Source organism: Propithecus coquereli, unplaced genomic scaffold, assembly GCF_000956105.1.
Source record: "Propithecus coquereli isolate 6110/MARCELLA unplaced genomic scaffold, Pcoq_1.0 Scaffold226, whole genome shotgun sequence".
Classification (NCBI taxonomy): Eukaryota; Metazoa; Chordata; class Mammalia; order Primates; family Indriidae; genus Propithecus; species Propithecus coquereli.
Window position 1 is genome coordinate 46,019 of NW_012147797.1, and position 13,253 is coordinate 59,271.

The 13,253-nt window shown below is 32.8% G+C and overlaps 1 protein-coding gene across 1 annotated transcript in view; it reads left to right on the plus strand.

Annotated features, from left to right (window-relative positions):
- Positions 1-11,853, plus strand: part of LOC105811018 (protein piccolo-like) — a 17,228-nt gene extending 5,375 nt beyond the window's left edge. Inside the window, exons 3-7 of the mRNA XM_012645099.1 lie at positions 4,953-5,046; positions 6,222-6,293; positions 7,866-8,046; positions 9,644-9,838; positions 11,032-11,853. Coding sequence (XP_012500553.1) covers positions 4,953-5,046; positions 6,222-6,293; positions 7,866-8,046; positions 9,644-9,838; positions 11,032-11,267 — 778 coding nt within the window. The 3' untranslated portion in view covers positions 11,268-11,853. The remainder of the gene's footprint in view (positions 1-4,952; positions 5,047-6,221; positions 6,294-7,865; positions 8,047-9,643; positions 9,839-11,031) is intronic.
- Positions 11,854-13,253: the final 1,400 nt, after the last annotated feature.

Consider the following 13,253-nt stretch of genomic DNA (forward strand, 5'->3'; position numbering starts at 1 on the left):
AATAAGTGTATGTAATATGTGATTCCAGTAAAGGAAAAGGAAAACCAAAAAAAAATTTTTTAAAAATGAATACCTTCAATGTTTTAGGTAATTTGATGAAAGTAAATACACCAAAAAGCCGTCATACTCCATTCTTCTTTCTCAGTTTTTCTTTTGAAATTAAAAAGGGAAACATGAAAACTGTTTGCTGGTTTAGAGTAGAATAATTGAATTTCTTATATTTTCTTCTGAAAGCCTTTAAAAGTATATCTACCTATGACAAAATGGTAAATAAAAACAAATGAAAGAAAATGAAAATCTGTGAAAACTTCAAGGGGGTAAAATTTTAGATTTTACTTTTTGGTAAGTTCTGTGTCCCATCTTGATGAATTGACTTTTTATTTTTCCTTATTAATAAACTTCTTTTATTATTAGAGACAGCCTAATTGTCCTAATGTAAAATCATTAACGTAAACTTCCCACAAGGGAATATAGTGTGTTCACCAGACAGGGAAGGAAAAGAGGAAGAATTCCACTTTTTTCTCAGCCTGAATTTATGTTCACATTCAAAAATCCCCCTGCTAAGATGCCCAGTTTCAACTTGTAAATCCACAGATTTCGATATGGTTATGAGAATTTTGGAGTTTTCAATTGTGTAAAGTGGCAGCACAACCCATTGAATTCATACACAAAATAGTCAGTACATGGTGGTTATAAAACAAATGTTATTGAGGGAATGGCTTTGTGTGGCCAGATCTGCGATCAGGAAATGCAAGTGCGGAAAAATAACTGCACAGGATTTCAGTGGTGTTTACATAGGCCAGTCAGGGTTGTGGAGGGGGGCTCCGGACAAGCTGTGTTTACTTTCATTAATCCTAAAGGCAATAGATGCCTTGGGTCTGGAGAGAACTGGAGAATCAAACTCATTAATATGATTAAGATAGTCTATTAACATAAATATTTTAATTTTTTCCCAATCAGTTTAGGTTATTTCTGAAGGAACCTGGTCAAGAATCTATATTATCCCTAATCGTTCCACAACACTCATTTAGGATATATCATTCAGAATTTCTCTTGGCAACTCTAAAAATGACTGAATTTTTTAAGTCTTAATTTTTTAATGATATATGTGTGTATGTACATGCACATTATACATAATTTATATGTATAAAAATATATATTTAAGTTGAGGTGGAGTACTTTAAGTTATAAAGAAGACAAACTAGACAGCTAGTGAAGCCTGCAATTAAGAAAATAGATGGATTAGTCAGATTTTATGATAGGCCTAATCAATTGAGTTTATATAATGTATGTTTGAGAGCAAGAAATCAGATGCTCTATGTTTGAATCCTGGTCCTACCAGTTAAATAACTATGCAACTTTGCCAACACGCCTTAATTCCTCTGAGCTTCAGTTTTGTTGGACTTATAAAATGGAATCATAAATAATACCTGTCTCATAGGGTTGCTTTGAGGAGAATTAAGTGAGTTAACATATGAAAAGCACTTAGAATTTTGCCAGAGAAAAGTAGGAATTTAATGTTATTATTTTAATGTGCATACTTTATAAAGTACTTATCATGCATGAATCAAATATATAATCACCTGTCAACACAATTAAGTATTTGTAATAGTACATCTTAATAAAGATGTTCAGTTCCTAGTACAGAGTTAGCATTCAATAATTTTTGCTAGATGTATAAGTGATAAAAATGATTAAATGTGGATATGAAAAATTTTAGTAAGAATTATTCACAGGTATGGATTAAGAAAAGATAGTGACTGACAAATCTTTTTGAAGACATTTCAGTATTGCAGACTATTTTAATACTTATTGACATACCCAGAAATTTAGTGAAAGTACATGAGTTTGCATTTCACATTAAGTCTTATCTTGTTAAATAAATTGTCTGCATTCAATTTTTTAGAATTGGAAAAAAATAATTTTCCTACTGTTCGTTATATTATGATTCTTATCCTTAATATGGCTTTCCATTGATCTCACCACCTTGATAACTAAGTCTAAAACAAATAGAAACTTTAAAAATCATACTACCATATGTTTGTTTTCTAAGTACACCTGCCTATAGGAATAGTCATGTAGCAACCCAAGTTTTCCATTAGCTTAAAAGTGGTCACATTAATTCTTCCTATGTCATGCTAAAAAAAAATCAAAAACATAAAATTTAAATGGAATAGCTTACCAAACCTTACTAATTTTGTAGTTATTATAAAATATTTCAAACTTACTGAAAATTATAGAAAACACCCTAACAAATACCTGTGTGTGTGCTGTCCAGTTTTATCAAATCTTGCTACATTTTGCTATATTTGCTTCAGATGTTTTTGTGATAGAAGGTATTTTACAGGTATCCTAAAATCCTCTGAAATCACTTCTCTGTCCACCTAAAAAAAACTCACTAAATTAAATTTAATATTTATAATTTATAAGTTTTCTTATGATATTAATATATATGTATGTCATATAAACATGTATGCATAAATAATTTATGGTATTATTTCATATAATTTTATCTTTATATCATGATATCTTATTATATTTATCCTTCTGCAAATTTTTGATCTAGAGGTTTTTCGAGATTTATCTATCTTGATATATGGAGGTTTATTTAATTCATTTTAACTGCTGCTTACTATTTCATTGAATCAATATCATAATGTATTTATTCATTCTCTTATTGACTTACTATTAGGGACAATATTGTGATGAATGATTTTGAACAAATTTCTTATGTACAGGTGGGAGAATTTTTCTAGAGTAGATGTGGAATTAGTAGGAATAGAATATTCTGGAAGTTTGGGTATATAAACTTAAACTTCATTAGATACAGACAAATTTATATAAAAAGTGTGTGTACAGACTTATACAGTACTTTCTGTCCACAGACTATAAGAGTTCCTCTTTCTTTAAATTGTTGTCTGTACATTTCCCCGAAATTTTTCACAATATATCTGGAATGACAGAATTGTCAAATCTTGTTCTTATTTGTATACACTTAAAGAGGTTGGTTAGATGTGAAAAGAGTGTTGCTTTATTTCTTAAATTGTTTTCAGTTCACAATGGTTGATATGTGAGATGTTATGAGACAAACTCAGTGGTTCTCAGTCTTGGCTACACATTAGATTTACCTGGAAGTTTTCAAAAATCCTAATGTTCAAGCCTCACCCACAGTAATTAAATCAAACTTTCCTTGGGGTGCAAACAGAGGTGGGAGGGATTTGGATGGAGTTTGAACTGCTCCACCTCACACCTCAGATCCCCAGGGGACCCCATTATATGGTCAGTATCAGGAATCACTACCCTGCACCTGTCTGGTAAGAGAATAAAACCAGAGAGACAAGAAAAATATTTGGCTGCAGGGCATCTCCAAAAGTAGGTGGTAAGCTGAAGTTTGATTCTCAGTAGTTTTATCTAGAATATATAAGTAAATTAATGCTAAGGAAAAAGTATTAGGCATTCCAGGATATGGCAATGCCCGAGATCAGAAATTGAGCAAGTTAGTCTGGCTATAGTTTGGATTAGAACTACAGATTACAAGGGTGAGGATCCAGTCCATTTAGGGAAAGGCAACTTGTGAAGTGCAAACGTGTAGCAGGACCCCAAACAGGCTGGTTTTCAGGACTCTAATGCTTACCAGAGATGAAGAGTTATCTAGGACCTGAGACATAAGCCTAGACAGAAAATTGAGAAAAAGCAGTGTTAATTTAGAGAAAGGCCTTGCCTGTGTGGGTACCGTTTGCTAATAGCAGATAGCAGTAATCTAATTCCAACCCCTTCAGCTGGCTAGTGCCAGCTATAGATGTTCTGCCAGACTTAATTAGGATAGGTTTTGAAAATAAGTTGTTTTTAAATGTGTGGAATGTAATCGTCTAAGTATTGCTTAAAGAGAATGGAAAAGTCAGGGATTAACACAAATGCCCCACATTATAATGAAGGAGGAAAGATTTTGATTTGGTTCATCAATTGTAACATAAGCTATTGCCATAAACCAAGAATTTATATTTAATTAATTGCTTTATAACTACATTAAATATCATACTTTACCAAGACTGTCAGAATGTGCGTTAAATATTAGGTAACAAATGTTTATGGAATTTTAGCATAGGGTGAAAATAACAACAGCCATTCTTCATCTTTTTCTCGGTCAATACAATCATTACAACTTTTTATAGAAAAAATGAATTAAAAGACCATTTAGTTTTCCTGCCATGATTAGATGCAAAACTGTAGGAAAGTTAAGTACCAAATTATTATTTGTGGGCAAGAAGACATTGATGTTACCATATAGTTCACATAATTATCTCTTAAGCTCCGGAAAGACTAAGATTTCTAGAATTATGGTATAGTTAGAACACCTATGGGCATTTCTTTTAAAAAATGATCATTAGGGAAAATAAAACTAAAGACATCCAACATATTTTAAAATTGTCATTGTGCATTCAACTTAAAATAAGGCTTAAGACATGAGGATGGCCAGGCGCGGTGGCTCACGCCTGTAATCCTAGCTCTCTGGGAGGCCGAGGCAGACAGATTGTTTGAGCTCGGGAGTTCGAAACTAGCCTGAGCAAGAGCGAGACCCCGTCTCTACTAAAAATAGAAAGAAATTAATTGGACAACTAAAAATATATTGAAAAAAATTAGCTGGGCATGGTGGCGCATGCCTGTAGTCCCAGCTACTCAGGAGGCTGAGGCAGGAGGATCGCTTGAGACAGGAGTTTGAGGTTGCTGTGAGCGAGGATGACGCCATGGCACTCACTCTAGCCTGGGCAACACAGTGAGACTCTGTCTCAAAAAAAAAAAAAAAAAAAAAAAAAACATGAGGATGATGAGATGATTATATGTGCCGTGAAACAAAATATCATCTTGAAAAGTCTGCATGTCCTTTATTTTGACTGTGAAGTCGTCAGTTAAGGTGAATAACCAAGATAACTCTTTCTTTTCTTCCAATTCAGTGCTGAGTACAAGAGAAGGACTAAGTATGTTCAGAAAAGTCTTAATCCTGAGTGGAATCAAACAGTAATTTATAAAAGTATTTCCATGGAACAGGTATGTAATGACTATATCTAGGTGACAGATTTAGACTAACATAAGTATAGTATTAACACAATTATTCAAAGATTGGGACCCATATAAATTTTGCCATACAAAAAGTTGCATAAAATACATGTAAGAAATGTAGCCAATGAAAAGATATAGGCAAAGTTTAAACATAGGGTGAAAGTAAATGTGCACATTTTGACAAAGCAGCCAAAAAATAAACAAACAAAATAAGAAGACCAGTGAAACATTTTCCATTGATTATTTCAAAATTTAAAATTTTCAATTAGACTGAGCCGTATTTGTCATATTTGGGGGGAATATATTTTCAACCGGCTGTATTTTAATTTTCATTAACAGTACAAAGGAAAGAAATAAGATTCAATGAATAGAAATATATTACTCTATCAGACAACATTTTAGGAACTTTTCTCGTCTCTAAATTGAGGCCTAAACTATACAGAATAAGGCAAAATGATGACTAGTGTAAAGGATTATCACCAGAAATAAGTGACTCTAGGCAACATTTCATCAATCTTCTGAAAATCTACACTTCCTAACTCTGCAAGAGTAACAGAAAATAACTGATAATTTATAACATTGAATTCAGAGTGAAAAAAATACAAATAGAACAGGAAGAAGGCATCCATGTAAAACAATTTATAAAGCAGTTGTCTTTCAAAATGAGGCTTTTATTTTGTCCTCTGGTAGATTAATTTGATTATAAAGTTGAAGCTGAATATAAATTATCATCTGGGTTCTTGAATTTAAGATAAGTTAAACTCATCTACAGAAATCAGACAATACTACTATGTTTTTTGGAAATTATTGAAACAAAACATTTGCAATCTATGAAATTCTTATATTTTAAGAGTATTTAACAATTGTGCTTTCTATTTTCAAAATGAGGGAGTTAGAACAATAGGAAATGAGTTAAGAGTTACTACCATTTTGCTCACAGAATACTGAGGTCCCTTATAATCAAACTCTAGATTGAACTGCAAAATCACTGAAATTTAAAATAATATTTAATATAAATCCACATAGTTTTAGGTAAAAATTCCAGTATTTTTACATAAATGGAAAGGGTATAAGGAAGTGAAAATAAATATGTCTATTGTATAAGTGTAGTAAAAATTTGCAATGGAAAGATGGGGTTAATGAGATTTTTATTTGAACTGTAGCTCAAGAAGAAAACACTGGAGGTGACAGTTTGGGATTATGATAGATTTTCTTCCAATGACTTCCTTGGGGAGGTGAGCCTCTGATTTTCTTTCCCTTATTTGCTGCCATTTAAAACCACCATAAAAAGCATGATGCAAAGCATATTTTTTAAGTTCATAAGAGCCATTTCTGAATAAAATCTTTTGGCAGGTAGAATTTATTTCCCGATTTACTCTTTGAATACATGAATAGCAACTCAAGAAATGGTTTTTATTCTACCCCTTGATGTACTTTATAATAATTTATAAAATTAAATATTAATTGTTTCAATAGGAAGATATATAATCATGCTGTGAATCCAAATGAGATTTGAGGGTAACAAATTTATTATATTATAAAAGGAGCTGGAATTTTAAATATGTATTTCCAGGTTCTTGAATTGCTGTTCCTCACTGCATGTATGAATGACTTGATGTGACATTTTGTACTGTTATTTATGATTAAGTATCCTGAGAAAAATAGAAAAATCTCTCAAATATTTTAAGAAGCAAAAGTAGAAGTAGGAGAAAGCAATAAAAATATTTATATAAATGTGTGAGGAATCAAAATAACCTAATCATGAAACTAGTAGAGTGATCAGAACTCATGAATTTTTTTTCTGTTATGTTTCAAAAATATGTATTTTGTTTAGTGCTCTGAACAGAGCAGAAATTATGAATCATGTTTAATATAAAAAATCTAAAACCTACAAAATATGATATCCTTTTGATAGAGACTAAAACGGTTGTGTAATCGAAGTGATAATGAGGGCTTGTTTGGTTTTTAAGACTCTGTATATCTCTTTTCACCCAAAACTAGACCATTTGACCTTCATCTTCAGGCTCCATCCTAGTGCATCCACTTTGACTAATCTTGAACTTAGGTAGGGCTACTCTAAGATACAGTATTACATCTGACTTCATGTCTAATTTCAAAAAACTGACCTATTGAAGTCCTTCTAATTTATTGTCTTCTTATGTTTACATGAGCCTAGAGCATATATCCATTGGGCTGGTTTCCATTTCTTTATACATTATCGAAACTAAGATGCCAGCAACTGTAAAATGAACTGTTATTTGTATACCATTAAGAAAAAAAAATGCTGCCAATTAAACTGTGACACAGTGCTTTCTCATCATCTGTTGTTAAATCCCTATTTCAAATGTAAACTAAGTGTGTTTTAAATTAGAAGAAATAAGTTAGTAATTGCAGATTATCTATTCTTTTCCATTTTGTCCCTTTTGTGATTAAAAGCAAACATTTTTCAAAGTTGCTAGCCACGTTTAAAACTACAATGAGTTCTTATAACAGAAAAAATGTTTTGTTTTATGAAAACATTGACCTGTAACTCTTCCTTTTAACATCATATCCAAATAATTTAGTTAATAGTCAAAAATTTTATATAGTTCAATTTAATCATTTATCAAACATCTGATATGTGCAAGACATTGTTTCTAATATCATGGATAAAGAAAAATGAGAAAGATAGCATCATCCTCCTGAAAGATTATACTACATCCTTTGTTTTATATATCCTTGAATAAATTTTAGATCATAGAAAATAGTATTGAATACATTATAACTTAGTCCATAAATTTCATTGATTTATTATACTTTATTTTCAGGTATTGATTGATTTATCTAGCACATCCCACCTTGATAACACTCCAAGGTGGTATCCTCTCAAAGAACAGACTGAAAGCATTGATCATGGCAAATCCCATTCCAGTCAGAGCAGCCAGCAGTCCCCAAAGCCATCTGTTATCAAAAGCAGAAGCCATGGTATCTTCCCTGACCCATCGAAGGGTAGGAAATATTTCAAGTAGAAAAAGTTTTTGTCTGTTTGTTCATTCGGTATCTTCTTGAATGCAAATACCTATATATTTAATATATATTAAAGGTCAGATGCTATTGGAAAATATTGAATATAATATAATATAATGCAAAGAGTGATGGATGTGGAATCAGGAGAAATGGGCTTTAGTCTTAGATCAGCACATACTTAGGTATATGACTTTGTAATCTTCACTTCTTGGATTCTCCATTTTTCAACCTGTGAAATGGAGGAGGCTGGGCTATATGAGCTATTTGGGTTTATTCCTCTCAAAATCCATGATAACATAGTTTTAGAAAATGCATTGGAATATTTTATTAAAAAAATATAAAAATCCCTACCAGTTCATAAACTAGACATAATCATCATTACTATTTATGTATATTCCTTCTAATTGTTTGCATCTTTGTTTATAAAATATAGTCTTATCCCATAAATATAATCTTGTGTGTTCCTTTTCATCTATCATATAGATAATATTTCCTGTATCATCAAAACAATTGGTATGCTGAAGTTTACTTAAGTGTTTTTTAAATGTTGGACTCAAGCCAATTTTTTAACTATTATTATTATTTTTTAAATAACAGTGCCATACATTGGGTTTGGCCATAAACACAGCATTCCCATTTGAATAAGCTTTTCCTTTGGGAGGTTCATTACCACTGTCCTACAACATGGCATTAATCCTCATTGTCAGCTGAGTTACTGCCTGTATAGGATAACCATGTGGTATCTTATCTAGATATACTGAACTATATTACATACAATCATATTACATATAATTTTTCATATCAGACTTGAGTATTGCTTCCTTATCTCCTTTTTTCAGAAAGTACACCAAATTGGAAAGTGGTTCTTTGTACATGAGAAGAGAATGAATCATAAGTGCAAGTGTTCTAGGAGATGGGAAACTGAGTCCATATCCAGTAGGCCATTGAGTTGAATGGTAAACCTATGACTACAATGAATGCTGTAGATTATTTATGAATGAGTTTCATAGATCATTTATGGATTTTACTTAGCCATGTCAACTCTGCCCTGCTTAACATTCTGCAAGATCATGAGTATAAAGACCTCTCTCTCTATGACTACCTTAGGAAATGAATAATCTATACATTCTCTAAAATTGTTTGAGATAATGATTCTACAATCTCCACATTTAATATGTCCTAGTGACTCACACCCCTTCATCCAAGAACTCGCTATGTTTTTACTCAAAATTCTCCCTGTGGCAGTATAACCTATTGTCTCCTCCCTGACCTCTAGTAGAATTAACAGAGTTACTTGGTGAAAAGAAAAGTTAATACAGTCATTACTTGAGGCTAGTTAGAATATATTTCTCTTTGCAAAGTTATCTCTTCTCATGACTATCATCCTTTTGCTTTTCCTCCCAAAAATTGTTTCCTAAATGCTTAATCACACTTCTGAATAGTGAGCAGTTGCAAAAATGAGCCATAAAAGACACAGAATTAACATAAATCTTAGACAGTTTCAAATTATATGTAGACCAAGCTTGACGGGAGGAATGCTGGAGCAACTTTAACTCGTGTTTTACCCTTTTGTAACCAGACATGCAGGTTCCCACCATTGAGAAATCCCATAGTAGTCCTGGTAGCTCAAAATCATCATCCGAAGGCCATCTCCGTTCGCATGGACCGTCTCGCAGTCAAAGCAAAACCAGCGTCACTCAGACCCACCTGGAAGATGCAGGGGCTGCCATAGCTGCTGCCGAAGCCGCCGTGCAACAACTCCGCATTCAACCAAGTAAAAGACGCAAATAAATTCCTCAGCATGGCAGCTTAATGTTCATCTGTTGCCTTTCTTTCCTGCTGTCCTTCCCTGTTTGCTTTCTGTTTTTGGCATCCTCTGCTCACTCTGTTCACTGTCCCTTTGTCTGTGTAAGAATAGTATCAATACATAAATATGCTCTTTCTTATTTAGATTTTCTTTTAATTTACATAGACTGAAATAAAACTGGCTGTTTCTCCTTTGTTTCCACCATCCATCCAACCTGGCTCATAGTATTTGGTAGCTGTGTCTGTGATGTTTGCAGGCAAAGCAATGTTGTGTGTCCCTTTTGTGTGCGCTTAAGTATCCTTTAGAATACAGAAATTATAAGCATAAGTGGCTGCCAATTTTCCAGGCATTACACCAAAAAAGCACACACACAGTATTTAGAGAAGATTAGCAATGAGATTCTTGTACCTGTAAACACTCAAAAATTTTAGGCAGAAGCGTAATAAGACCAAATGTCAAGTTCTAGGATCTAAGGGGAGAAGCCATTTCAAGACAATGCTTAAAACATTAATAAATTATGCATGTGAAATGTTATAGCTTTCCATGTGCAAAAATTTCTAGTCTTCTGAAAAATCTGTGAAGAAAATCATATTTCTTATATTCTCAAAAAATGCATAATATTAATATATGTGTAAGCATATGTGATGAGGCACTGTAACCTCATTAAGGAGCACAATTGGGTCCATTCTGTTGGATCACACTTTGTATATGATAACAGAGATTTTATAGATTATTTTTTCTCCTAACCATTGGAAATCCTTTGAAAGTCAAGATGTGCTATGTCTAGTAGCTGTAAATCAAAGTATCACAATTTACCCACCTTAACTGCTGTATTTTCATTTATTTGTAAAAATCTAGTCAATTGATGTAATTGTATAAAAACTTAAGAAGTACAGATATTTCAAAAATGTAGGTGGCCTGTTACTCATAAGAGGCATTAGCCAGGCAATGGAGCTAGATTGTCTCCTGAGTCATCATTTCCAAAGAAACAGCCAGTTTTAATCCCCTTTAGTGCTGTGCATGTGGTGTCATTTTGGCATTTGAAAATACTACTTATTTAAATAGAGCAAAAGAACACTTCTGTTTGCATGAATAACATTTAAGCTGGTTCCATCTGAGGATACATACTCTGGGTTTCCATCTCACCCACACTGCCACAGCAGCACATAAAAGCGGTCAGTCTAATCATGCCAGGAAGCAGCACAGACACAGCATAGCAGGAGTCTTCCCCATTCAAAGAACTCAGTCTGATAATCTGCCTCCACCAGCCAATGGCAACCAAGACCAAAGCCAGCTAGCCCTCAGGAAGGTGATGTCTGATGGACCAGTCAAGCCAGAAGGAGGTGAGCAGAAAGGCCCTGTTCAAAGCACACAGCAAGAACATCCCCAAATTTAAAGCTCTCATCTTTAATTTTTAGAGATTGTCTGATAAAATATGTTTATCCACTTTTTAATGTGCTTTTGTGGGCATGACATTTCAGGACTTCATCATCACCATGTAAGTCCCAAGATCAGTCCCGTAATATATCAACTACAGTGATTTGTATTTTTCTATGCACTGGGCATCTTTTGACTTTTGTTGGGAAATAGATTAACAATATTCATATTGCAGAATGGAATGCATGCTACTAACCTAATCTGTTCAAGCATGACTATAAATATGTTGCATTGTGATAAAAGTTTAAATTGCTCACAGTTCAAGTTAGCATACCAGTTGGAATGTAGATCAGTATTTGTTGCGTATTATTTCAAGTGTAACTTTTAAAAAAATATATAGTGGATTTTGGAAATTCTTAGAGGAAAGTAAAGGAAAAATTGTTAATGCACTCACTCACCTTTACATGGTGAAAGTTCTCTCTTGATCCTACAAGCAGACATTTTCCACTCGTGTTTCCATAGTTGTTAAGTGTATCAGATGTGTTGGGCATGTGAATCTCCAAGTGCCTGTGTAATAAATAAAGTATCTTTATTTCATTCATAAACTACTGGGTTCTGAGCCATTGTTATCTGATGCAGCTTAAAATGAGTGTGTCAGTTTTTGTTTTTTCATTTGATTTCTTGCAATAGATTCTAGTTACTTCTCCATTGCTAGTGAGAGCTGTAATAATAGAACATTTGGGAGAAGAACAAAGTTCCATGCTGGAAACATTATAGATGGAAGATTATTACCAAGTAAAAGCGTCAGAGCTTACATAAAAATATAAACGATGGGGTTGGGCCACCCTACGCAATGCTTCCACTATTTCTCTCTCCCATACCTAATCTACTTTGGTTCTTGGGTAAAGGAAGATAAATTACATGAGCCCTTGCTTTGGAGATGTACCTAACCTTGATCCTAGAGCTGTGTTCAGAAGGAAAAGCAAATTTACATCTGTCCCTACCCTGACCCCAACATTTGTGGAATTTTCCCCAAGAAAGAGTGGCACTGCCAGTGACAGGAATCAAACTAGAGTGATTATAAATTATCTTCAAATTTAACTCAAAAACACATATAAAATAAAGTTTTTTAAATAAAACTAGGATACTGTTGTTTGCCCCCTGTAAGTACTTTCCAGCCCTAAAATTCTTGAGTTTATGATTCTATATTTGACACAAAATGAAAATCGAGCCTTATACTTTCCTATTGCATTTCTCTTTATGCTCATAAAATTGAAAACATTTAATATGCTCTTCTCCCAATTAATCAGATATTTGGGGGCAATGTATGTGGCAATACAGAGGGAAAACCACTAAGATGTTTCTTAAATTAGCCAGGTAATTTAAGAAAACAATTAGCTTAAACATTAGCATAATTCTGTATATGTATTTACTCGTCCCAGTTTCTAGATTATCACCAAAGCATAATTTCCATTTTATTGCTAGCCTGCTAATATTTTCTGAAAGTACTTAAAATTCTACCTCTCACTTTTTTCCTTCAAATAAGTTCAGTTGATTTCTTCATGTCATTCATTTTCTTACTTGAAATATTCTATGAATTATAAATGTAATAATCAAACACTTCCCTGATTTCACATCTTATTTTAATTATTGTGATTTAAGTATTACTGTATGATATTTGTATGATTTTTTTCCTAGATGTGGTTCTTAAATTATATCAAAATATTTTAATCCCTTTGAATTATGCTCTAATAGATATTCTCATATATTTAAGTGTTATAAGTGAATTAGAAGTCATTCTTTATTGACATCACAATCAAAAGGAAAACTAGATAACATCATGCTTCCTTATTTAGATTTGTTCTTACAGATAATAAAAATCTCTGTTTTCTAAAATATAAATCATTTCACTGCTACTGTCAATGTACCAATAATATAATTGATCTCATGCATTTTGGGAAACACCCAATAGCAAACACACTGTAGGATTAAATTTATGTTGAAG